At 38.2% G+C, this 23,034-nt stretch overlaps 1 protein-coding gene across 1 annotated transcript in view; it reads left to right on the top strand.

Annotated features, from left to right (window-relative positions):
- Window positions 1-23,034, top strand: part of STAB2 (stabilin 2) — an 80,102-nt gene that overhangs the window by 21,000 nt on the left and 36,068 nt on the right. Inside the window, exons 13-34 of the mRNA XM_026048128.1 lie at window positions 246-389; window positions 1,397-1,459; window positions 1,554-1,673; window positions 2,726-2,779; window positions 4,062-4,142; window positions 4,781-4,933; window positions 7,424-7,486; window positions 8,318-8,401; window positions 9,911-9,997; window positions 10,516-10,627; window positions 11,728-11,908; window positions 12,932-13,025; window positions 13,525-13,683; window positions 14,098-14,193; window positions 15,422-15,517; window positions 16,375-16,422; window positions 18,992-19,128; window positions 19,488-19,602; window positions 20,572-20,649; window positions 20,820-20,912; window positions 21,028-21,132; window positions 22,569-22,700. Of these exons, the coding sequence (XP_025903913.1) occupies window positions 246-389; window positions 1,397-1,459; window positions 1,554-1,673; window positions 2,726-2,779; window positions 4,062-4,142; window positions 4,781-4,933; window positions 7,424-7,486; window positions 8,318-8,401; window positions 9,911-9,997; window positions 10,516-10,627; window positions 11,728-11,908; window positions 12,932-13,025; window positions 13,525-13,683; window positions 14,098-14,193; window positions 15,422-15,517; window positions 16,375-16,422; window positions 18,992-19,128; window positions 19,488-19,602; window positions 20,572-20,649; window positions 20,820-20,912; window positions 21,028-21,132; window positions 22,569-22,700 (2,295 nt within the window). The remainder of the gene's footprint in view (window positions 1-245; window positions 390-1,396; window positions 1,460-1,553; window positions 1,674-2,725; window positions 2,780-4,061; window positions 4,143-4,780; window positions 4,934-7,423; window positions 7,487-8,317; window positions 8,402-9,910; window positions 9,998-10,515; window positions 10,628-11,727; window positions 11,909-12,931; window positions 13,026-13,524; window positions 13,684-14,097; window positions 14,194-15,421; window positions 15,518-16,374; window positions 16,423-18,991; window positions 19,129-19,487; window positions 19,603-20,571; window positions 20,650-20,819; window positions 20,913-21,027; window positions 21,133-22,568; window positions 22,701-23,034) is intronic.

Raw genomic sequence — 23,034 nt, 5'->3', positions numbered from 1 at the left:
TTTTTTTTTTTTTTTTTTTTTTTTTTTTTTTTTTTTCCATTTCCTTGATAGGTGTTGGAAGCAACCCCTGGTTTTATCAGACTTACATTTCCTTGATAGGTGTTGGAAGCAACCCCTGGTTTTATCAGACTTAAACAACCCAGGTGTTAGCAATAGAAATTTGTGTTAGACATTATTCAACATGCATATTCTCTGTTTTCATTCCATAAGGAATAATTCATTATCTATTTCCTGCCTTATTTTAGGATTATCAATTAAGAATTAGAATTCAAGGAGGAAGGAGGAAAGGAAAACTTTTGCAGGGGAACATAGTTGCTTCTAATGGAATTTTGCACATTATTGACAAAGCCATGGACAATATGGACCCAACATTTGAAAGCAGCAAAGAGGTGAGACATAAGCTGTATGCATGCCAGTACAGGAGTTAATTTTAACATAGTCTTACACGAATTTAATCTGAAGGAAGCACCTAGACAAGCTCTACTGGCTATTTGTGCTTCAACTCAGAAAAAAAGCATTCAAAATCAAASGTGCGGTTTCCACAGCAGATAGATATCCACTCTTTTGCCACGTTGGCTTACAGACAACTTAGTACTTATAGTTTCTGAGCTGTGCCTTGGTTCTTTGAAAACAGGGCAACCACAATCAAAGCATTTCACTTGAATCTTCAAGCAGTGAGGATCCTCTTCTTGACAGACATCAAGCAAGAATTGTATTCAAACCAAGAAGAGAAGAGATAAAGATGAATTATAAAAACTAATATTTTTAGATGCCTTGGGTTTTCATTGCTCTGCTTTATATAATTCCTTGAGAATTCACTTCTTATATGATCTTTCTGAAAATGTTACACTATTATTATTCAAAATATGTATACAAAAATGCTGTTCCCCCCACTTCAAATTGTTTGTCTGCTCTGTGATTGCATATTTCAGTCAGTATTTCAGGATAGTGTCAGTCTCTATCACTATGCAAATGTAGCCCAAGAACAAGAGGACTCAGCTCTCTCAGCCAGGACTTCCAGATAACACAGCAATGCAAACAATAACAAAACTTGAATCATAGAAYCATAGAATGCCCAAGGTTGGAAGGGACCTCAGAGGTCATCGAGTCCAACCCCCCTGCACACGCAGGGTCACCTAGAGCATGTGGCACGGGGCTGCATCCAAGCGGGTATCCATTTAATTTAATCTGATTTACCCAGGTCTGAATTAATCTGAACTTTCTGAAAGTATTTTTTTTATGGCCAGAAAAGATGYTATCCCTGATCATAAACTTGAATATATGTTCAGATATGCAGTAACTGAGACTCATATAATAATTCAACAAGTGTTTCCTAAGAATTGATAGTCATTCCATGCTCCCAACTAAAATGCAACTTATATTCATCCCATTTCAGGAAACAATAATGTCAGTGCTTCAAAATAATGGAAGATACAGCCAATTTACATCCTTTATAGAGGTAAGGATCTAGAAATGCAATTCCATTAAAATATTTTTAGATGTTTTACAAACTAACATATAATTTTTGTTTGTTTGTTTTTAAACCAAAATAGAAAACTGGCCTAGGAATGGTTTTACAACAGGATGATAGACCTTACACAGTCTTTGTTCCAAGTAATGATGCTCTGAACAGCATGAAAGCCAGGGATCTGGATTACCTTCTTTCCACAGAGGTATAGTCTTCCTATAATGCAAACCATTCTTAGTCAGTAGATAGTTTTCCAGTTTTCATATACATTTAAACTAGTCTTCTATGACCTAAGCTTAAGGCATCTGCAGCAATTAAAGTTTCAATAAGAAACCTACTACAAAATATCGTTGATTCTACACCTGCCAAATATGATACTTCTTGCAGATTTTTATAAAGCATCTGTTACTGGCCATTATCTGAAACATGGTATTGAACTAGCTGTACCTCTGCTTTGCTACCTATAACATATTACATTCTATTAATGTCTCTAAAATGAGACTTTTAGAGTTTTTTTCTTATTTCTCAGCATAATATTTTACATAGTTAACTTGTCTAATTAACAGTCTTTGGCTACAGACAGACATATTTTCCCTTTCAGCTGTTTTCCATTTGCCTTTGAAAGCAAGAAAAGGAAAGTTCATAAAAGCTCTGACTTATAGACAAGACAGCATTATGAAATTAGTCCATTGTCCTGAATGTATCAGAACAATTTCAGGATCTGCTGAAGTCCTCCATTGGAGGAGCAGGATTTGAGATCTTCTGTCTGTCCCATAAAGCAGTGTCGAATCTATACACTGGGTCCCCACTCCCCTTCTCTTTTCCTGACAGCACAGCCCAGACAGCCACATGGAAAAACTCAAACCTGTTCCTGGGAGGCATCACTGCTCAGAGGGGAACAGTCACAGGAGACRGATGCCACAAACTTCCCCGTCAGTCAGGACAAGACATGGGCAATGCCCTGGGAGCCATATGTTGTCATTCTCACCTCTTGGTGCCTTCCAACACATAAAGGACATAGGGGAGACAAGAGACTGGGGGACAACTGTGTTGAAACAAGATATAGTCCATAGCACAGGAAGGGCCAGTGCCAGAGATTAACACTGTTGTTAACCCAAAGATTTCTAGTGCTGAAATGAATGTTCTCTCATGTTCACATRTTGTGAATGTTCATGAATGTTCACATGTTCTCTCATTAGCCTGTTGGTTTCATGTTTTTCACATTTGGCTAAAATGGTATCTTTTATATTGTTGCAGGGTTCCTGGAAGCTTCTGGAGCTTATCCGATACCACATTGTTTCCAATGTTCAGGTGAGCATGGATTCTTTACTGTCCTAGGGGTTTAAAAATATTTCCAGACTTTTTGCAACTCCGAAGACAAAGGTGTCCTAACAACGGCTTCTACTCAGTGTTACACAGAAAGGATGCAAAGGAGGGCAGCTATCCCTTTGCTTTTATTAATAGTCATACCTAACAGTCACTGAAAGGGAACTCATACTATCTACCTCAGTGCTGCTGCTCAACAGAAAAATACAATAGGAGACACAGGGTAGTTTCCAAATCACAGCAAACAAAAATACCTGTGTCATGTCAAATTAATGTTACATTCAAGTAAGTGACAGCCCAAACCCAAAGCCACATCCAGCCACAAAAAAGCAAAAACATAAAAAATCAAAATTGCACACACACATCAAAAAATCCTGAACCTGAGACTTGCTAAATTTGCTCTACTATGGAATAAGAAGTGCCATCATGATGCACTGTCAGCTTTATAGATCTACAGAAAAAAAAAAAGCAGAAGGAAGAGAAAAGCAATTTTTTTTTTTTCCTGGAATAAATATCTCTGAGCCAATTCTGCTAAAATTAACAGCTGTCTTCTGTTTCTCAGGCTGGTTTTATATCAACTAAGCAACTTCCCTACTTTTCACTCCTTTTCCTATTGGGGTGAAAAAAAAAAGATCATTTAGTCCAACCATAAACTCTTCAACATCATACCTGCTAAACCGTGTCCCTAAGTGCCTCACCTACATGTTTCTTGAACACTACCAGGGATGGTGGCTCCACCACTTCCATGGGCAGCCTGTTCCAGTGCTTCACCACTCCTTACATGTAGAAATTCTTCTTCATGTCTAATCTGAACCTCCCCTGGTGTATCTTTAGTGAAAGACTCCATATGCAGTGCCAGAAATGGAGGTCACTCTGGCAGATCTCTGCATCACAGTGAGCAGGAGCATGAAATCCATTTATCCACTCAGGTGACATCAGCTGTGCTATTATCACAATGTTCTAAGGATGTAAACAGGCCTATTTCCAGGGAGAGGTTATCACCGCTATGCTTAGACCAGATCATATAGTGAGAGGAAATATAATCTTTAGGAATGGCAACCTGCTAGATCAAAGTTTAAAATAATCACTCCAGCTTCATTATGCTAACAGATTCATCATTGTAAGACTGCCCCTGTAGCTAGAAGAATGATAATTAAGCTATTCACCTCACATAGGAGAAGTGTTGTTTTTCTTGTGAAATCCATCTGGTTTTAAAATAACTACTGTTATCAGATTTTTTTTTTTAATCAATTTGCATTCATTTCAGCTAGAGATTGCCAGCCTCATCTCAATACAGCACGTGAGAAGCATGGCTAAGCAGTTCATCTACTTTAACAGGACCAGCACTGTAAGTCCAAGTCAGCTTTTACCTGTGAATAACTCTCTCTGATCTAGGCAATCATTTGCCTGCCAGGGGCGGAGAGGCAGGAGAGGGAAGAGGACACTCCTGAATACCTTGTTATTCAGTGTGGAATTCCTATTTCATARCTGTAGCCATCAACAGCAACACCTTCTGGAGCCACCTGTCTCCTCCTGTTGACTATAGAAATAAAGATCTGGATAATGACAGCTAGTGAAGACATCTAATGTACAGACCACTAAAATGATGTGAGATGATTCCCAGCCTCTGATTAGATGAAGTCAGTTGCACCAGTTCTTTCCTTAGAACAGCACTGTGCATAATATCCATTTAATTTTTAACCAGCCAGATACCTAGTCATCTTGAATAGATACCAGTAGGAAGAAAATTATGACTTCAGGACATTTGGATCAGACCACTAATCATCAGTTCCACAGTGCAGATTAGGAAAATGGTGGATACTAGTGTTACAGATCAATATTGAGCAAGAGGTGCAACATATGCATGCATCTTGCATAAAATAAGTGCAATAAAATATGGATAGCGGATTAAAACTGAGAAATATGACTAAAAAATTTGAATCAAAATGTTTAGAGGTTTCACTATGAGAGCTTTTTTTTTCACAGGGTCAGGTCTTGGTGAGTGGAGAAGAAATGGAAGAAACAGATATTGTTGCAAAAAATGGTCGCATTTACACTCTTGCAGGAGTTCTTATCCCACCCACAATTGTTCCAATTCTTCCACATCGATGCGATGAGACAAGAACTCAAGTTGCAATGGTAATAGAATTACTACAAGTCAGTGGTGATATAAACCAATAGCTTTACACTTGGTAACATTCAGATACTATTCTGGTAAGAATCTCATAAGGAGCATTTAGCTTGTTGTGTTGCTCCAGTGAGCTATTACTCCATTGGATTCATGATCATATGTGGGCCAGTGGCAACTCTGGCACAATAATGCAAAACAATTACTATTATAACTTACAACAGTCCACAACCACAGTCTTGAAACAGATCCTCAGCTGAGTTGGACAGCACCAAAATTTTATGAAGAACATACAGGAGCTGGCAGTAAAGAACTATTAACTCTGGCATCAACTACAAAGACTCATATGTGCAGAATAACTGTAAAACAGGCAGAAATCCAAGCAGAAATCTCCTGATACAAAAACGATCAGTACCTAAAACACTTCACTAATTCTCATTTCTAACCAGAAAGTTGCCTAAAATCTACTTTTGACAGTGAACAATATTAAAGCTACATTGGGAAAAGCGATTTCAAAACAAACTAAATAGCAACCTTTACAAAAAAAAAAATGTTGGTGGAACTAAAGTTAGATGCTTTTCTCAGCTTTGAAACTTTCCGGAATAGGTCTAAAACATAGTTTGACAGCTCCCTCATAAAAAGAGAACAATGTCAAAAGCAGTATTTATGAGATAGTGTCAGTAAGAAGTGACAAATCTTATAAAAACTGACAGATATGCACAGATATAAACACTGCACCTCCCTAAAGACCAAATTGTTATGCTAACACTTAGAAATCAGTGTTCCTAAATGATGGTTAAAAAAAAAAAAAAAAACACCTCAAAATATTCCAAAATCTTATAGGGATTGAAACAGTATAGAACTGTTACTGTCCAGCATTTCTGAGCATGCAGGATAGCCTACAGATCCATAGTATCTGCTTGATGTGGGGACTTGAGCCACTTTTGATGGCTTCTGAGACAACTTAGTAACAAGGGAAGTGGTACTGTCCCCCAGCAGTCTGCTTTACATCCTTCCAGAGGTCCTYTCTCTCACAGCACGGTTGACAAAAGGGAATATATGTGTACACTTCAGGCATTTACTTTAGACATTTCTCTGCAAATATTGTATCTTAAACTACTAGTGAAAATGGGCAGAGCTCAGAAACTAGGCACTGCACATAAGTACAGAAAGGGAACAAGAAAGCTGGTCTGCAGTGTGGCAGAAGGGGAAAAATGGGACTCCTTTCTTCAGGAAGAGGAGGTAGCTGGTATGTGTCAATAGCTAAGACAATCCCTGATATAGATATAGATATAGATATAGATATAGATATAGATATAGATATAGGGAGCGAAAATGTGACCCTACATGACACTGGAGAGTGGGGAGAGCAAGGCCCATAGAGAATAATGCATTCTAAAGATCTTGGACTGATTTTAAGCACTAAAATACCAAATAAATTCTTATAGGATCTTCCAGAAACAGAGAGAAAAGTAACCCTCAGATCTTTAAAAAATAGATTGATATTGGTACCTCCACTGTTCAATGTTCAAATGCTTTTGTAATTCTGGTTCTTTATTCCTTTAAGTGCTTTGTAATATAAGGGAATACTGAATTCAGATCATGTATCACTATAATATTTGATTGTTTCCTCATCAGATCCAGCAGTAAATATGCAGGAAAAAGCTCTAATTCAAGTTCATAGGCATCTGCCAAATGATTATGAAATACACTGAAATAATATACTGGATGTCTGCTCTAATATTTATTCTAATTTRGTTGGGTCATTAAAAGTCACAAGCAACCCAGCTTTGGCAAACTCCATAGCCACACACTGAAAGTCACAATCTGTTATTGTATGATGATCTTGTTGGAAGACTTACCTTTTTGACAGTCACTGAGACTTATAGCTCCTTAGGGCTGTAAGTGCCAGTCTCTGTCACCACCACATGGTGATAAATTAGCGATTGGTGGAGGACAATCAAAAAGAGAGGACATAAAAAATGCTATATACAAGTAGATCATAGTGAAGAACTGGACCTGCAACATGGAAGCACAGATTTTTTTTTTTCTTTACTGCCCATAGACAGCTTTCTGTTCACACTACCTATAGCTTAATCTGTGATCTGCATAGGAAATAATAAAACAGGTTTTCGTAGAACCTTAAGCRTACAGACTGCACTAAACTCTCAGACAATATAAATTAAAATACCATATTGGCCTACCCTATTCCATTATTCCTATGTTTGTCTTCTCTTTTGGGAGCTGCTGTTCATTAAAATGAGGGAATATAAAAGTAAAAAGGTGAAGGTGAAAACAGTGACCTGACAGAAACTGGAGTCAGGACATACCGCCCTGCCGCCTGCTGCTGATGATCCAAGATCAGCTTCCACAATCCATGTTATCACAAGTAAAAGTCACAGATCAGATATTGCTCTAAATTTGCAGTGGATAATACCAATAAGTTTGTTTCTCAATGGTCGGTATATTTTGAAATGACAGTCCTTCTTGTCTCCATCTAGGGTACCTGTGCCAGTTGTTTATTGGGCACATTGCCCCCCTGTCCACCGGATTCAAAGCCTATAGTAAGTGACAGTCTCTGACAGATTCCCTGACAGTGCAAAATGCCTAGAGAGGGGACATCCCTTTGTGTTGATTAATGCTTTCCCAGTACAGTGAGAAAAACAGCTGAATATGAATGTAGAAAACTGAATAAATACAAACGCAGACAACAATTTAATCTGTCATTTCAGCATTATTTTGTTTGCTGTAGCAAAATTCCTTACAGATCTTATGGCAGCTCAGACTTTTTTGAAATGTAACAAAAAACTACTTGGAACAGGTTTTGGCAGGAGAATTGAGAATTGCTATTGTTATGTTTTAAGAGTTAACTTATGAAAAATAGGGAAAGTATAAGTTTAAATTGGACCCACACATTTAAAATTTATCTGATTAAACGTCCTTGCAGGAGTAACTCCATGAAGAAGTAGCTTCAAACTGGACCAAAAACTTCCAATTTGCTTTGCATCTAAGAGATCAGTTCTGTTTGCACATTTCTCCACATATGAAATTCAAGCCCAGCTATTATAGGAATTTTATTTTCCATATTAAATTAATTAATTGCTAGTTAGTTCTATATGGCATTTTCAGTAATTCTAACAATGGTCTAGCCACATGTAAAAAGCAAGAAAATTCATATTAGGCAAAAAAGTATAATTTAATAAACTTTTAAAATATGTAATAGTATGCCAAAGTACTTTCTGTTCTCCAGTTAAATTATATTATCATAATATAATGATTGTTATCTGATAATTATATTTCTTACTTTTGTATATTTGTATAGATATTATAATACTGTATCACCCTATTCTACATTATTTAGGAATACTAATGCATACATTTTGTGCATGTTCTAGCCTTTCTCAAAACGGAAATGCATTATTGAAGGTGCAACCTTTCCAAAAACTGGCTGTGCTAGATTCTGCAGTATAAAAATAAAGGTACAAAGTTACAGTTCTTTAAGGCAAAATGTACATAAAATTTTTCCAGAGTATTGTCTTTTGTGTTGTAAACATTATGTTTAGACTTGAGATGCGCTTGGACATCTCCAGGTAGTTTCTCTACTCTTCTACAGGTAGTTAAGAGGAATCAAGTAATTCTTACTCCAAAGTAGCAGACTCCTACTGCCTGAAATAATGCCTCTCCACAATGCATGCTTACACCTGTAAGGTTCTTGAGGTGCCAGATGTTACTGTTGAGGGTTTTTTTTTTTTTCATATTCTGTAATTCAGGATTTTGCACATGCAGCACCTTGCCCAAACACTGGCATTGCCCATACAGCTTCACCCACAAAGAACTGCACATTTTAACATGAGCCACTCTAGTCCCATCCATTATCATCTCAGGCCTTCACAAGACACCCAGTAGCAATAAATAGTAGAACAGTCATCGGAACCACCCTCCACTTGGTCTGTTTCCATAGTCTTGCACCTGAGGCTTCTAAATAGGCTACTGCATTTCACAGCTCACATTAGGTAGTAAGCAGAGATGTCTACAAACCTGTAAACTTTGAGCATCCTTTGCTCATTCATATGTCCTTTGTACTACACATGTAAATAAGTTGTKGGATTTTTTTCCTAATATAGTTTCTTTGATGAATAAACAGATTGAGCAGCCAATTTATGAATAACACAAGACAAAACAAATATTTAGGGTTTTGTAGTGGTTAAATCCCATACTGATGCATAGGGAAAGGAAGAAGATCAAAGCAGCGAATCCAGCTTTCATGGGATCTCTTTCATTCCCCACTCTCAAATAAGGAGGAGGGACTGCCTCTGAATTACCTTGCACACATACAGGCAAATACTAGGGTAGACTGAGTTTTACACAGATATGTTGGAATAAAAATTTATTACACTGAGAAGTCTATGATAAGAATGGGGGAGGGATGTGGTGGTTTGTGTCCCTCTCTCAGGCTGTCCTCACTCTCTTTCTTGTTTTAACAAGACTGTTGCAGAGGCAGTTCTGGTTCAACACATGCTTTTCAGGTGGCAGTTACTCTTACAGGCTTTTGCTGGAGGCCAAAGCTGGATGGAGAGTTGTCTTTTGTATGCTGTCTCCAAACCAAAGCTCTGGAAAAGAGGATTCCTTTAATGTATTGTATGGCAACTACTAACGGTAGTTATCCTGAAACAGCAAAATCAGGCACAGACATTTAGTCCAGATCCACTCTCAGAGATGCCATAACCAGACAATCCAGAAATGTAATTTCCTTGATGTGATGTCTCCCTATTAATATTGAAGAACCCTTACTTTTTGGCATTCTTAAAAAGTTGTTGTTGTTCCCACCCCTCAGACAATAACCAGTATAATGGGCTGGTACAGAGCACTGCTTCTTCCTTTGTGGACCAGCAGGTGTTTGCAAATATTGAATAACTCTAGTTCAGTCTGCCCCATAAAGAGTGAGGGTTATTTCAGATGACAGGTATTGATATTTGCTTTATTCACAGGAACCAAAATGTTGCAAAGGCTTCTTTGGCCCTGACTGCAGTCCATGTCCAGGAGGTTTCTCCAAACCCTGCTCAGGAAATGGACAGGTAACCAAAGCATCCAGCAGTACCCTGCATTCTCATGCAGGGCAAAAACTCTTTCACCAAAGTCCATTGATATTTAAGTTCTACAGGAGCTAAACATTCCAGGTATATGTCCAAAGATGACTATGAAAAGGGCATATATAGAAAAGGGCAAATGAATCCATCTCCTCTCAGACATCTAAACTGAAGATCCTTGTGGTTCCAAAACACAGTAAATAGGCAAGGCTGGCATTAAGTGGCTCACTCAGACATCCTGTAGCATGAAAAGTAAATATAATAACCCAGTTCACTATTCTCATTTTAAAATAGCTAACAAAAGTAGAATACACAGCAACAGAAAATAACTACAAGCACAAGGAAGGCTTTTGCTATGAAAAATTGTTTTCATTAAAGTGGAAGTTATTCCCTATAGTCTATGTCACAGTCATAATATAGACAGGTATACAGTCTCTCCCCAGAGGGGAAAGACAAAGATTTTATTTCATCCTACACATAAAAGACATCTCTCTTCTATATTGCAGTGTGTGGATGGCATGAATGGAAATGGAACCTGCATTTGTGCTGATGCATTTCAAGGTTCACAGTGTCAGTTCTGCTCAGATCCTGGCAGATATGGAGCTCAATGTGACAAAAGTAAGTACAGAAGTACTTCCTCAACTCAAGAGTAGGTGATTTTTCTTTTAGAATCTAATAAAATTAAAGTAGGAGCTAACCGCTAGCTATACACTGTCTGTCAAACATGAGCAAGATGTCTCTGGAGCAGGTTTTCTTATWTCATAGGGCTAGATCATAAGCCCAGAGTCAGTGAAAATATTCGCTTGGACTTAATTGGGCTTTCTATCAGATTCATAGCTTGCCTTATATTAAAGTAATGTTCATTTCATTTCTATCTCCCTCACATGAGTAATTGAAAAGGAAGGAGTTACTATTCATTTCTTTTCTGGTATTGCTCACAAAACTACCGTCAAACATATGCAATCTAAGAACAACAACGATTATAAACTGACTGCATTTAGAGTCCTAAATAGCCATCTTTACACAGCAATTCTTCTATATTGTACAGTTTATGGCCATAATAACCATCATCTATATACTGAAAGATTTAATCTTGCTATGTAAAATAGTACTGTATTTGAGAAACTGCAGAACAGGCAAAAAATATATACATATTCTCTATCTACATAAGCATTTTTAGTCATTTAGCCATGAAACAGCCTGTCAGTCATGAAGCACAGCTCGCTCTAAGGTTCAAAGCTACATTGAAAAAAGCTGAAAGATTCTATAAAAAAAAATACAGCATTGTCTAAGCTCTAGTTCTGTCAGTGAAGTATATGCTGGCTTAACTTGTTGATGCTTCCTAGGACTTATTAAATCTGTTGGGCATATTGCACTCCTTCCCAGAAATGCTGATGAGTCCAAGCACAATAAAAGGCTGATAGGTTTGTGCTGCTTTGTGTACTGTCCTAGAAATTTCTGCACTGTGCAATTTGTAAGACTGGGGTCTCAATATTAAAGAGCTTTCCATAACACAGTAGACCCTATTTATCCATAAAAGCCAGCTGAAAAGATACAGCTTTCCTAATTAAGTGAAAATTTAAAAATATATAAAGTTAGATTATAGAATAAATAAGAAACAAAATAAATAAGAAACAATATATATAATGCAAAATGCTACATAAGAGCTTACACTTTTTACCATAACGAAACATCACATAGTGTTTTATTTCTGGTAGAATGCCACTGTGTTTATGGAAAATGTGACAACCGAATAGACAGTGATGGGATCTGTCTTCCTGGCTCATGTAGAAGTGGATATACAGGGAAATTCTGTGATAAGCAAATTGTTCCATGTGAGCCCTCGTTACAGTTCTGTCACACACATGCAGACTGCCAACTTAGCAATGGTGCAGTGAGGTAAGTCAGTAAGTTTTATTTAATTAGTAATGGCTGTGATAACACATTTAAACACTTTCTTGATTAAAACAGTACCTTGAAGTACTACAGAAATATCAACCACTGAAATATTGCTATGCAGCAAGAAGCATAAACATGCATTACATGCACCTTCAGTTACAAAATAGAAATTGGAGTTCTCAGTGCATTGTATTTCACTCTCAGCATTGTATTTCACACTAAGATTAATACAGATGAATTTGACCCTTACCAGAAAGCTGACTTCTTACTGCCAATTTCAAGTCTCCTAGGTACCTAACTTCTAATTTCTAACCTTCCCTAAGTGAATTAATAATTTATATATTACTGAAAGACATGAAACTCCCTTGCAGTCATGGGTAGAAAGCTTAATCTAACCACCTCACAGAAGATTTGCATGTCACAGCCCTCTGGGATTCTGCATAGGCTACTTAATTTTGACATTACCTATCATAAAACTCCAGAACTCCACATTTCTACACCTGCCTTGTCCCCTCTTGTTCATCTTCATCAAGCTTGCCTCTTACTGCAATATGTTCAAAGCAAGTTACCACAGAAAGCAGAATGTGGGATGCTGCATAATGTGAGTGCATAAGAAAATTCTCTGCTACATAGGTTATTCTGGGGTCTGGGGAAGAAGGAACCTCTTAGTCTTGCAAGCATGTGAGGGAGAGTGGTACTTTCTGTGTCACATTAAAAAGAACTACCTCAGTTCATAACTAAATCAGCATTATCTATTTAATTGTGCAAAAGTCAAACCAATGCAGAGTTAATTTCACTCCTCATCTTATACACAAAGAACAAATCACATATTTAAAAAAATTGCCTAATCTCAATATTTGGCAGGGGGTGAGGGAAGTACACACATGCTATTTGCTTCATGAATAAAAAGTTACCAATTTTAATCTGCCTATACCTAGTGTGTTACTGGGAAAGACAATAGCTTAATTTTATGGTTGTCCTGTTATCCAAGCACAGTGATTCAGTCTCTTCTCATTCCTACAGCTGTGTTTGCAAACCTGGCTATGAGGGAGATGGAATAACCTGCAACAAAGTTGATCCCTGTGCTAGCTTAAATCCAGGTGGCTGCAGTACTAACGTAAGTGCTTTTACCTCGGAGCCTGATTCCATAGGAAATTAAATGAATAATGACAGAAGAAACATTTATAGGTGAAAGATTCAGAATTTTCAACTGTGGTTGAAGTTCTTTTCCTAGCAGTCTAATTCCTATTGCTTACATAATTCTGACACCTATCTGTCTTAACGCTAGGGCATTTCCAAGGTTATGTAACTTTCCTGACAAACGCATCAACACTGTTCTGCTCCATCCCACAGTGAAAATAAAGCTGTGACATGAGGAACTTTGCTCATTTATGTTCAAAGCTGGCTATATGAAAGACTAAGTACCATATATCCATTTAGGAAATAAAAAATATTTATTTGTTAGCTGAGTTTCAAGACTTTGGATACCTGAAGTTGCTTGTTTCTCACAGGAAATATTCAGAAGTTTAGGTGAACATGTACACTTCCAGACTCATATGCTAACACTTGTTTCAAATGACATGATTTTATTTAACTTCAGCATTGTCTCCTCCCAGGCTGAATGTATTCAGGTAGACCCTGGCATTTATATATGTGCTTGCCAGGCAGGATGGACTGGTGATGGGAGAGACTGCTCAGCCATCAACAACTGCTTGCTGCCTGCTTTGGGAGGGTGCCATGCAAATGCAACCTGCATATATGTAGGGCCTGGTCAGGTAAGTCCTCACATTTGTTCTCCCTTTCTGCATTAGTCTTTGCTCAGTCTGTTCTACCAGTGCCTCCTATTTTCTTTCTTCCACAAATTCTCCTTCTGTTTTTAGCCAGAGGCTTAATTCTGCACAGTGCTCTCCACCTAAAACAGCCTCCTTTAGTTCTTGCCTCAGTGTTTGCTTCCACACACTTTTTTTTCCCAGCAAATATTCCTCAGCAATTTTCCTCAGCAAATATTCCTCAGTAAAATATTCCTCAGCAGTGTTAAAGTACGAAGGTCTTCTGGAGATATAAACCAGTGTCAATGGAGCTACACGGATTAACACTGACTGAGACTCTAATCCAGCACATCTAGAATGTACATACTGTTTTAATCATTTTAATGTATTGCTCTTTTTTTTTTTTTTTTTGAACAACAGAATGACTGTAAATGTAAGGATGGATTTCGGGGGAATGGAATTGAATGCACACCAATAAACTCATGCTTAGAAAAAAGTGGAAAGTGTCATCATCTGGTAAGCAATTAATCATTGCCTGAATAATGTGTTGAGTTTCGTATCACACCTCATCTGGTCCTCTATACACACCATAGAATTTCCTTGCCATTTCAAGCCTGTGCCTTCCGTTTGAGATGAAACATTTTCCAAGCAGTGATACAACTACCTGAAATGCTGTATGACTAATATCAGTATGGTTCCTTCACTGTGCAAGGGCAGCTCCCAGTTCACCTCTATAAAAAGGCTATCTTGAGCCTGGATTAAGTGATGCTTCTCTATTAGAAGTTTCCATTTGGATGGAATAGTCTATGTAGTGATGTTTTCCTAAGCCATATGTCTCTATGCAGACATCCATCAGCTTTATCAGTAGTCACTCCACTGATCTCCACCGTGCCTGCAAGAGCAGTCAGACCTCTGTGCCTCCGCTGGGATACTAAGGCAGACAATGCCTTAGCAAGACTGATCTGCCTTAGGCAGGTGAAGGAACAGGGCTCAGCTCCCATTTCATGTAGGGATGAGGTAAGACAGGGTGAAGTGAGGGACAGACTTCTAGAGTCAGGGCATGGTAGGTGATGGAATTAGTATCCTTAGTTTGTGGAGTTGAAATGCGCTATAGAAAGGTGAGGAGGTCCATGGAAGAAGGTAAGGACATTCCTTGTTAAAGGAAGGGTGTACCTATACATAAATGTATTAGGAAGAGGGTTTACAAGCCATCTATTTCAAGAACATAAACATGGTTCTAAAATATACACATTGCCACAACAAATAGCTAATTATTCATGAAGCAAAGCATTCAAATTAGCTTTGCATCTATTCTCAGTACAAATTATACCTGCTCTGATATCTTCAGAGCAGCATCATTGACAGACTGACAGATTGACATTGACAGATCATTGACAGCATCACTGCTGCTCTGACTACTGACCTGACTTCTCTGATAGTCATACCCAACACAATTCAGGTGGAAACTTTTAAGTAAACACATTCGTCCCTTGTTTCAAAACAGCTTTTTCTAGGTATATATATGTATATATGAAACTGTGTATTTATTTGACCCAGTCTATTTCAGTATTACTAAAGAAGACGCTTTAATATACTACAAAATTGTCTATATTTCTGAATTAAGACATTTTCATTGATTTAATTTAATCTTGCTAAGTTATACCAACACAATGTATTTCATTGATAACAGCTCTTGAATAGTCTTCTATTTGACAAACTTTATCTCTTTCTTTCTGGCCCAAAGGCAACTTGTCAGTTTGACTCTTCACATGGCTGGCAGTGTGTGTGTCCGAAGGGCTATGAAGGAGATGGCAGACTATGCTACGGAAGTGCAGCAGATGTAAGATGGTCATCATTTCTGCGTATAGGGACCTACTGCACAGTTCATATACTAGAGTATACTACACATACTCTTAACTAGAGTGATACCAAAGCCATTATAAACACTCAGAAAGGTATGTTGCCCAACAGTGCTCTCTACAGACAGTGCTCAGCCTATCCAGAAATCTGTTGTGTTTAAAAACATAACTTGGAAAAAGGCCTAAGCATCAAGCTTTAATACAACTTGAAAAAATGCCAGCTGTTGAGGTCTGATTTGCAGAAGTGTGAAATATGCACGTCCCAGCGTAGTAGCTGCAAGCACCTTGATTTTTTGAAATTTTGCCTCCCGCTATATCTTTGTCAAAACTGTTAATTTATCACAGACAAAACCAAAATAAGTTCTTAAATGAAATAAATACATATTTTATAGGGTAGGAAAGATGAATATGTCAATTGCCTTGACATTGCTAGCAATTATACAAGGCTCTTAGTACAGCTTCTCATCCCCTCATACTATCATCTATCTCCACTCTAAGTACTTTGACCGAATCAAGGCTTTCCAACAGCAGGATGCTATATAGGATGCTGTGCAAATATCAGTCAAAACAATATATTCTTTTTCAATCAATTTGCATTTAGTTTAAAAAAGACTACCAGAAAATAACAGTTTAGCCTAAGTCACTGCCCATTAYCTTTATGAGTAATGGACAAGATCAAAGCTACTATCCACACTTTTCATGCATAATGAAAAGCTGCTGCTGTGTGTCACATCAGCCAGGTCAGATACAGTAGGCTACCACAGGCTACCACAGCAAAAGCACTGTGATACAGATATCTATAACTTATGTATTTATTCCTCTCTCTGTTTCTAATCAGGAGTTGTCTGTTCTGTCAGAAGCAGCTGCTTTTAACCAATGGGTTAATGTAAGTATACTTCATGCTTGATTTTTAAGTATGTTCAAATCTGCAGAAAAAAAAAAAAAGAACATTTAGCCTTTAGAAATGGGACTCTCAAAGGAATATTCCCACTACACGTCAGAGTCCCAATTTCTGTACAGGTATCTAAGTGCATCTCCTTCCAGTGACAGCAGGGGCTCATCACATGATCCTTAATTTCTTCCTGGAAACCCATTTCTGATGCCAAATTCAAACAGGTAAGGAAGCAACACCAGCAGAAGAACTAGTTACAAGTCCACTCCATGAGGCAGTTGGCTGCATAAGCCATTATTTGCTCTTTTTATATACTTCAGTTGATAATAACAGCATAGAAGCAGTAGGGTAAAAGCAAATTCTGAATATGCCCATGATCATGTCCTTCCCTCTTTCCTTATGGAAGGCAGTGCCTTTCCCTCCACATTTCCAGTTCTCTGCCAGAGAAATGCTACAGAATGTCTGGTCATTGGCTGGCCTGTCACAACAAGCAAGAAGGAAAATATTGAAAGGTGGTACTGGCTTGATCAAGGTGCAGGAAATTAAGAAGTAGATTAACAAAAAGCTCTAAATAGACTGATTCTCACTAAATGCTTTTTCATGTGCTATTATTTATAACAAGGTTGGCAGCAACATTAGAGGGCTTATCTCCCATTTTGCTTGGTACTGTATGAATAAAAACTAGAAGCAGTTTTCTCTAAGAGTTTAAAACCTAAATACAGAGAGGGTATAACACGTGTAAGGCTAACAGAAAAAAAATGGTAAGGTGTTAATAAAGAGCATAAGAAGCAGGAGTCACAGCATTTTGCTTGTTTTCGTGCTTTTCAAAGTTAGACAGCATAGGAGTCATTAAAGCAGAGAATTGCAACAGGGGCTTCAGAGAGCTACTTGATAACTGCACAACTCTGGGTAGCTTGAACCAGTTATCTGCCTGACCCTGTGCTCCAGCAATTCTGCAGCAATATTGCAGAAATTCTGAAGASAGAAAAACTGAAGAAGTTATATAAACAAGCACAATGTGAAGCCTTAGAACAAACTCATTGGTAGCTCACCATAGTCATTAAAAAATGAAGCAGGAAAAAAAAATCAGGGAGCAAGTTACACACAAACTATTGAAACAGAGATGTGGAAAATTCTGTGGCACAACAGAGAAATAGTATCCCTTAAATTAAATAATGGCAGTTACAAACACAAGCAAAATAGGAAGGTATACCCATCTGTGTGGTTTTTAACTTCATACTTGAGCAGGAATGTGATGTTTACCACTTTTCATAACCAAGCATTTTTCTTGTCAGTTGGAAAGGGTGGGAACGGGTTGTCTGTGCTATTTCTGTTTTAAATTATTTGGAAGGTATAGTGACGATGTCTAGAAAGAAAGATAATATCAGCTGAAACAAAATTCCCAGCTATTTAAGGGACCTGATTCCTTTCTTGACTTAAAAAGTCATATGGGTATTGAAAGACCACCCAAAATAAGTCAGCTTCCAGGCAATATACCAGCTACAGTAAGGTAGGACCTAAGCTCATGCTACTGCCAGATGTTTTGCAGTCTCAAAAATGGACAGTTGTGGAACTTGTGAAAAGTTTGGAGAAACACATATTCAAATCTTAAGCATTCTTCTCCCCCTCCCCTGCCCAAAAATCCGTTCAACTGAAAAAAATCCTCTGAAGTGAAGATTCTCCATATCCTTAAGGCAGATGCATGGAGTATGAATCAGTCCCCACATAGTGCACAGCCACATCACCACACTGAAATTAGGGGTGTTGACAGCTAGGAAATGAGACTTCACAAATTCCACTGCAGCTTTATCTTGGTAGTGGGCTCAGGTATCCCTTAAACTTTTTGAAAAATCACAGCCATGTTATTCAGTTTTATTCCAAATGAGATCCTTGCGTTTGTGGGTTTCTTAATTCATTGATTGCAATCTTTCAATCTGTTAAATAATTTGGAGTGCTTTGTATGAGCAGTTTAATTACTATCTTCAAGTAAAGAGTTGACAGGACTTCAGGGAGTAGTGACTATTWTTTTTTTTAATATTCAAATATTTAAAATAGACCCTAATAGATGCACTAGCACTCATGAGAGGTGACATCTCTTGTATGCTGTATGACCAAAAAAAAAAAAAAAAGAGCTAAATGTTGCTTACAGAATCACAGAATGGTTGAGGTTGCAAGGGACCTGGAGAATATCCAGTCCAGCCTCCCTGCTCAAGTAGGATTACCTAGAGCACATCCAGAATCCTGTCCAGTCAGCACTTGAATATCTCCAAAGATGGAGAGTCCATAACTTCTCTGGGTAATTTTTTCCAGTGCTCAGTCACCCTAACAGCAGAGATTTTTTTTTCTTACACCTATAAAATGTTGACAATCTGTTCTGTAAAATACAGCCACCAGTTTACCAGTTTTGTAAAAGACTTAAGTATAATGTACTGAGCAATATTCTTCCTCTCCAGGCCAGTCACAAAACACATCACATAATATATCTTGCTAGAAAGTAATCAACTGCTCTTTAGGCAGTCCTCAGTTAAACCATTTTACCCTTTTCTCTTTCATGCTCATGCAGGAGGCAGAGATAAACTCAGAGCTGTCCAGCACCTCAAATCTAACTGTCCTCGTACCTTCACTTCAAGCAATTGAAAACATGGATGAAGATGAGAAAGCTTTTTGGATGTCAAAGAGTAACATCCCAACATTACTGAAGTACGTTAACGGTTTGTCTTTTTTTTTTTTTTTTTTGTAATGTACTGGTTTTCATTACAAACAGAACCTTGTTTTGAAGAGCAAGACAGCTCTTACATTTTTAAGGGAAGAACACAGGAGTCTCTTTTTAGTTACAGTGACATAAGTCTCTGCAGCAACTCCTCTGAAACTAAGATATTTGTATATTTACATTATGCTAGTAATGTTTAAAGACCAAGCTGCAATGAGAGCAGAGCTGAAATAGGCACTGTACAAACAATTCCTGCTTTAAATTCCAATTTTAGAATGGTGCACCAAGCATATTTATAAGAAAAAATGAGAAAACACAAAACCTTCAAATCCAGTTAAATTTCCTTTAGGTATCACGTATTGACAGGAGCTTACAGCTTTGCTGATTTCCAGAATTTATCAACCTCTGATATGCTGCCAACATCTCTACAGAGCAACTTCCTACACTTGTTTGAAGAAAATGGGGTGAGATGACTTGTAAACCACTGTGGTATCATATACCAAATTCTAACTGTCACTGCTGCCGGTGTCCTCATATTACAAGACCATACAGATATTACATGCATATGTTTAAAAAATAAAAGACAATATCAAAAAAATTAAAGGCACTAATAACTACATTGGGCCCTCTGGGAGACGAAACATTACCTTGTACCTTCTGCACCACTTTACCTAGCTGAGGTTTGTTAACAGCATTATTTATTGCTAGTCTCATAGTACTGGCTGCAAACTCTTTGTAGCAAATCAAAAGCTACAAATGTAGCAAATCAAAAGCCCAGAATAGCCTATGAACTAAAAAGCATGTCAAGGAAATCCACTGATTTATTTTAGGGAACTGGAAAGGTTGGAGGAAGTAGTGATACTGTGCACATATCTGCATGTGCAACTTAATAGTCCCAAGACACACRAACATATTTATAAATGTAAATAACTACTGCTAACTGACAGCCGCCTCCTCTCAGTCATTTTAGTTAGTACTCCACATGCTGTGGAAGATTTTGTGGAAATATATATGACACATTTAAGTACACTAGTCACTTTATGGGAGGGGGAAAAGCGCTGTCTCCCCACACGGAAAAAGCAGAAGCACAGGCATGCATGAATCAGGGGATGTGGAAATCAAAGTTCAACTACCCTGAGGGAAACGGGGGATGAGTACCCCCGTCCCCAAGTAACTGCCCTCACCCCAACAGTCCCAGCATGATCAGACAGTTTTGCCAGCCTGCTCGCAAGCAGCAGAGCCCCAAAGCTGCCTCTTCTGTGTGCCATCTCCTGAGGACATCCCCGGCTCCAACACAGCCTCTCACTAACACAAGTCGTGATGGAGTCATAAGCAAGCTTTTGGGAAAGGTGTGGAAATTCACTGCATAAATGGCTGGGGAGACACAACTATGGCAATGAAGATATAAGTTCTTTCTGTTGTCCTCCTTTTAGAACATTACRGTTGAAGGAGCTCACATCGTGGTTGGTGATGTTGCATCCACAAATGGGATCATACATGTGATTGATAAGGTATATGACCACTTAGAGAGGAATTATTCCTCTGCACCACAAGCAGTGGAAAATTCCACGAATTCCTGAAATAATTATTTATGTGGAACTGCATTTTCTCCTACATCTGATCCTTGTAACTACGCGCAGTTGTGCACCAGCACTAACATGGGAATTGGCTCTGTTTTCAGGTTCTGACACCTCCTCGAAGCATCACAATGCCCAAGCTGCTGTCCCGCCTAGAACAAATGCCCGATTACTCCATTTTCAGGGGCTACATTATTGTAAGCTTTCATATTCTTCTAAGAGTAGAAGTGGTTCTCCAGTGGTTACTTGCATTAGCAGCAGTACCAGAATATCAGTGATCATTCTGGCTTGTTTTTGTGTTTTTTACAACAGCAATACAGCCTAGCAGAAGAAATAGAAGCTGCAATCACATACACAGTGTTTGCCCCRAATAATGATGCCATAGAAAATTACCTAAGGGACAAAAAAACTACTCTGGTATGTATTACTCACATAGCAAGACTCAACAAGTCAGTGTTTCATTTCAGTTTAACGTGAATTGAGTGAAAGGTGACAAAAATAGGCAGAGAGGGTAGTTTTCCAAAAATCTAGCAAATTTGGAGTTGTATTTTTTGTGAAGAAGTAAGGAACAGTGAATCCACCTATATTTTCCTGGCTAGATATTTCTTCTGGATTTTATCCTTCTCCTGATTAGAGTAATGCTAATAATATCAAAGACATTTTGTTGGTAGGCTTTTTTTTCAAGAAGGAGATCAGTATAGGAATAAGATTTAAACAAATTTTCTCAGCAAACAAGTCCAGTGCACTGTCACCACTGGCAACCACATCATGAATAATCTTATAAAACACTCAAGGCTCTTTCTTAAGACTATCCAGATGTTTGCTCCCATCAATCCTGGCCTCTGTCCCCAAGCCACTTTGCACCAAAGTTGCTAAACTCCGTGTAAAGGTACTACTGGCCAGCTATGGGATTGTGTTGAAGATGACTTAGTCAGGTTTGGTAGAAAAGCCTTCTCAAGCAACCCCAGTGCTGCTGCCCCTCTCCCATGGGGCCCTTCCCCTCGTCTTGCCTCAGCACAGACATGGCCACAGCTTCTCCTCCAGCTCGCCACAGGCTTCATTCCCAGAACTAGTTTATATTAACTTGACAACATGTTTCTGGCCAGTTTAATAACCTTTATTCTTATGCCAGCACTATGCTTTGCCTGAAATAACTTCTCTGTTTCTCTGGCATTTATGTTCTGAAATAGTTACAAGGCCAAGGAGCCTTTTCAAGCCTGACAGTCTCTTCTCAAGATAATAATTTCCTGAGTCATCCCAACACCTTTCTTCCAGTTTGCTGCAGTCTGAAACATCTTTATTGAATGTAAATATTTACAATCAAATCCAGGGGATGAAGCTTCATCAGTAACTTGTTTGATGACATATTTTCTTCCCTATTTCTTCTGGACACTCTCACTCTGTCCTATACCTATAAATTAGCATGGATTTCAGGGCTTTTCAGGGGCCAGTAGGAGAGGGCATGAGGGAAAAATTATGAAAAGTTGTCTTTGTTATCAAATTAAATGATAAAGTTGGGGTGTGTACTAAGAAATCATCTGATTAACTTTCTCTTAAATCTATGAGCCAGTCCTATGCACAGAAAATGATACTTAAACACACAAGCAAACCGTTGGTTCCTCCAGTTCAATAACCTTTCCTCCTCCATGGCCGATGGAACTTGCTTTATGACAGGAAAGCAGACGCTCTGCAATAGCAAATCTGAACTAGCCTGCCCAATGTTTTTAAATTCTTCTAAACCACTTCTTAAATTCAAGCAGTCTGTGTTTGACTGATGGCATACAAGACAGACAAGAAATTAACTATTCACAATTTTAATTAAAATGTAACTCTGAATTTAATCACATTTGTAGGATGAGGACCAAATACGATATCATATTGTGCTGGACGAGAAGCTCCTGAAGAACGACCTGCACAATGGCATGCACAGGGAAACTATGCTGGGGTTCTCCTATCAAGTTGGATTCTTCCTCCACAACAGTGAGGTGCCACTGTCTGCGCTTACTCAGAAAAATGTTTCCTCCTATTTACTGACCCAAACTTCAGTTTTAAACAGAGCCTCATAAAAGCTGTGAATCCATATTAGTCTCTGGATTTAAGTCACACAAAACTTTTTCAGACCTGCTTAATTCAAAGTCAGTCTGGAAGAGATATCCAATTGGATTTGATTTCAATTATGCTGTTCAGATCTAGCATCACGTTTTAGAACCTATTGTGGACTTGTGTATCTCTTACTCTGCTTTCAATCCCAAGATCTCAGAACACTTGGCAAGGTATAGAAATTGCTCCTCAAAACCACTCATTAGAGAGGAAAAAAAA

The sequence above is a fragment of the Nothoprocta perdicaria genome, unplaced genomic scaffold (assembly GCF_003342845.1).
Source record: "Nothoprocta perdicaria isolate Ctin4 unplaced genomic scaffold, notPer1 scaffold_510, whole genome shotgun sequence".
Taxonomy (NCBI): Eukaryota; Metazoa; Chordata; class Aves; order Tinamiformes; family Tinamidae; genus Nothoprocta; species Nothoprocta perdicaria.
The sequence above is the reverse complement of the archived record's forward strand: the minus strand, read 5'-3'. Positions and strand labels throughout refer to the sequence as shown.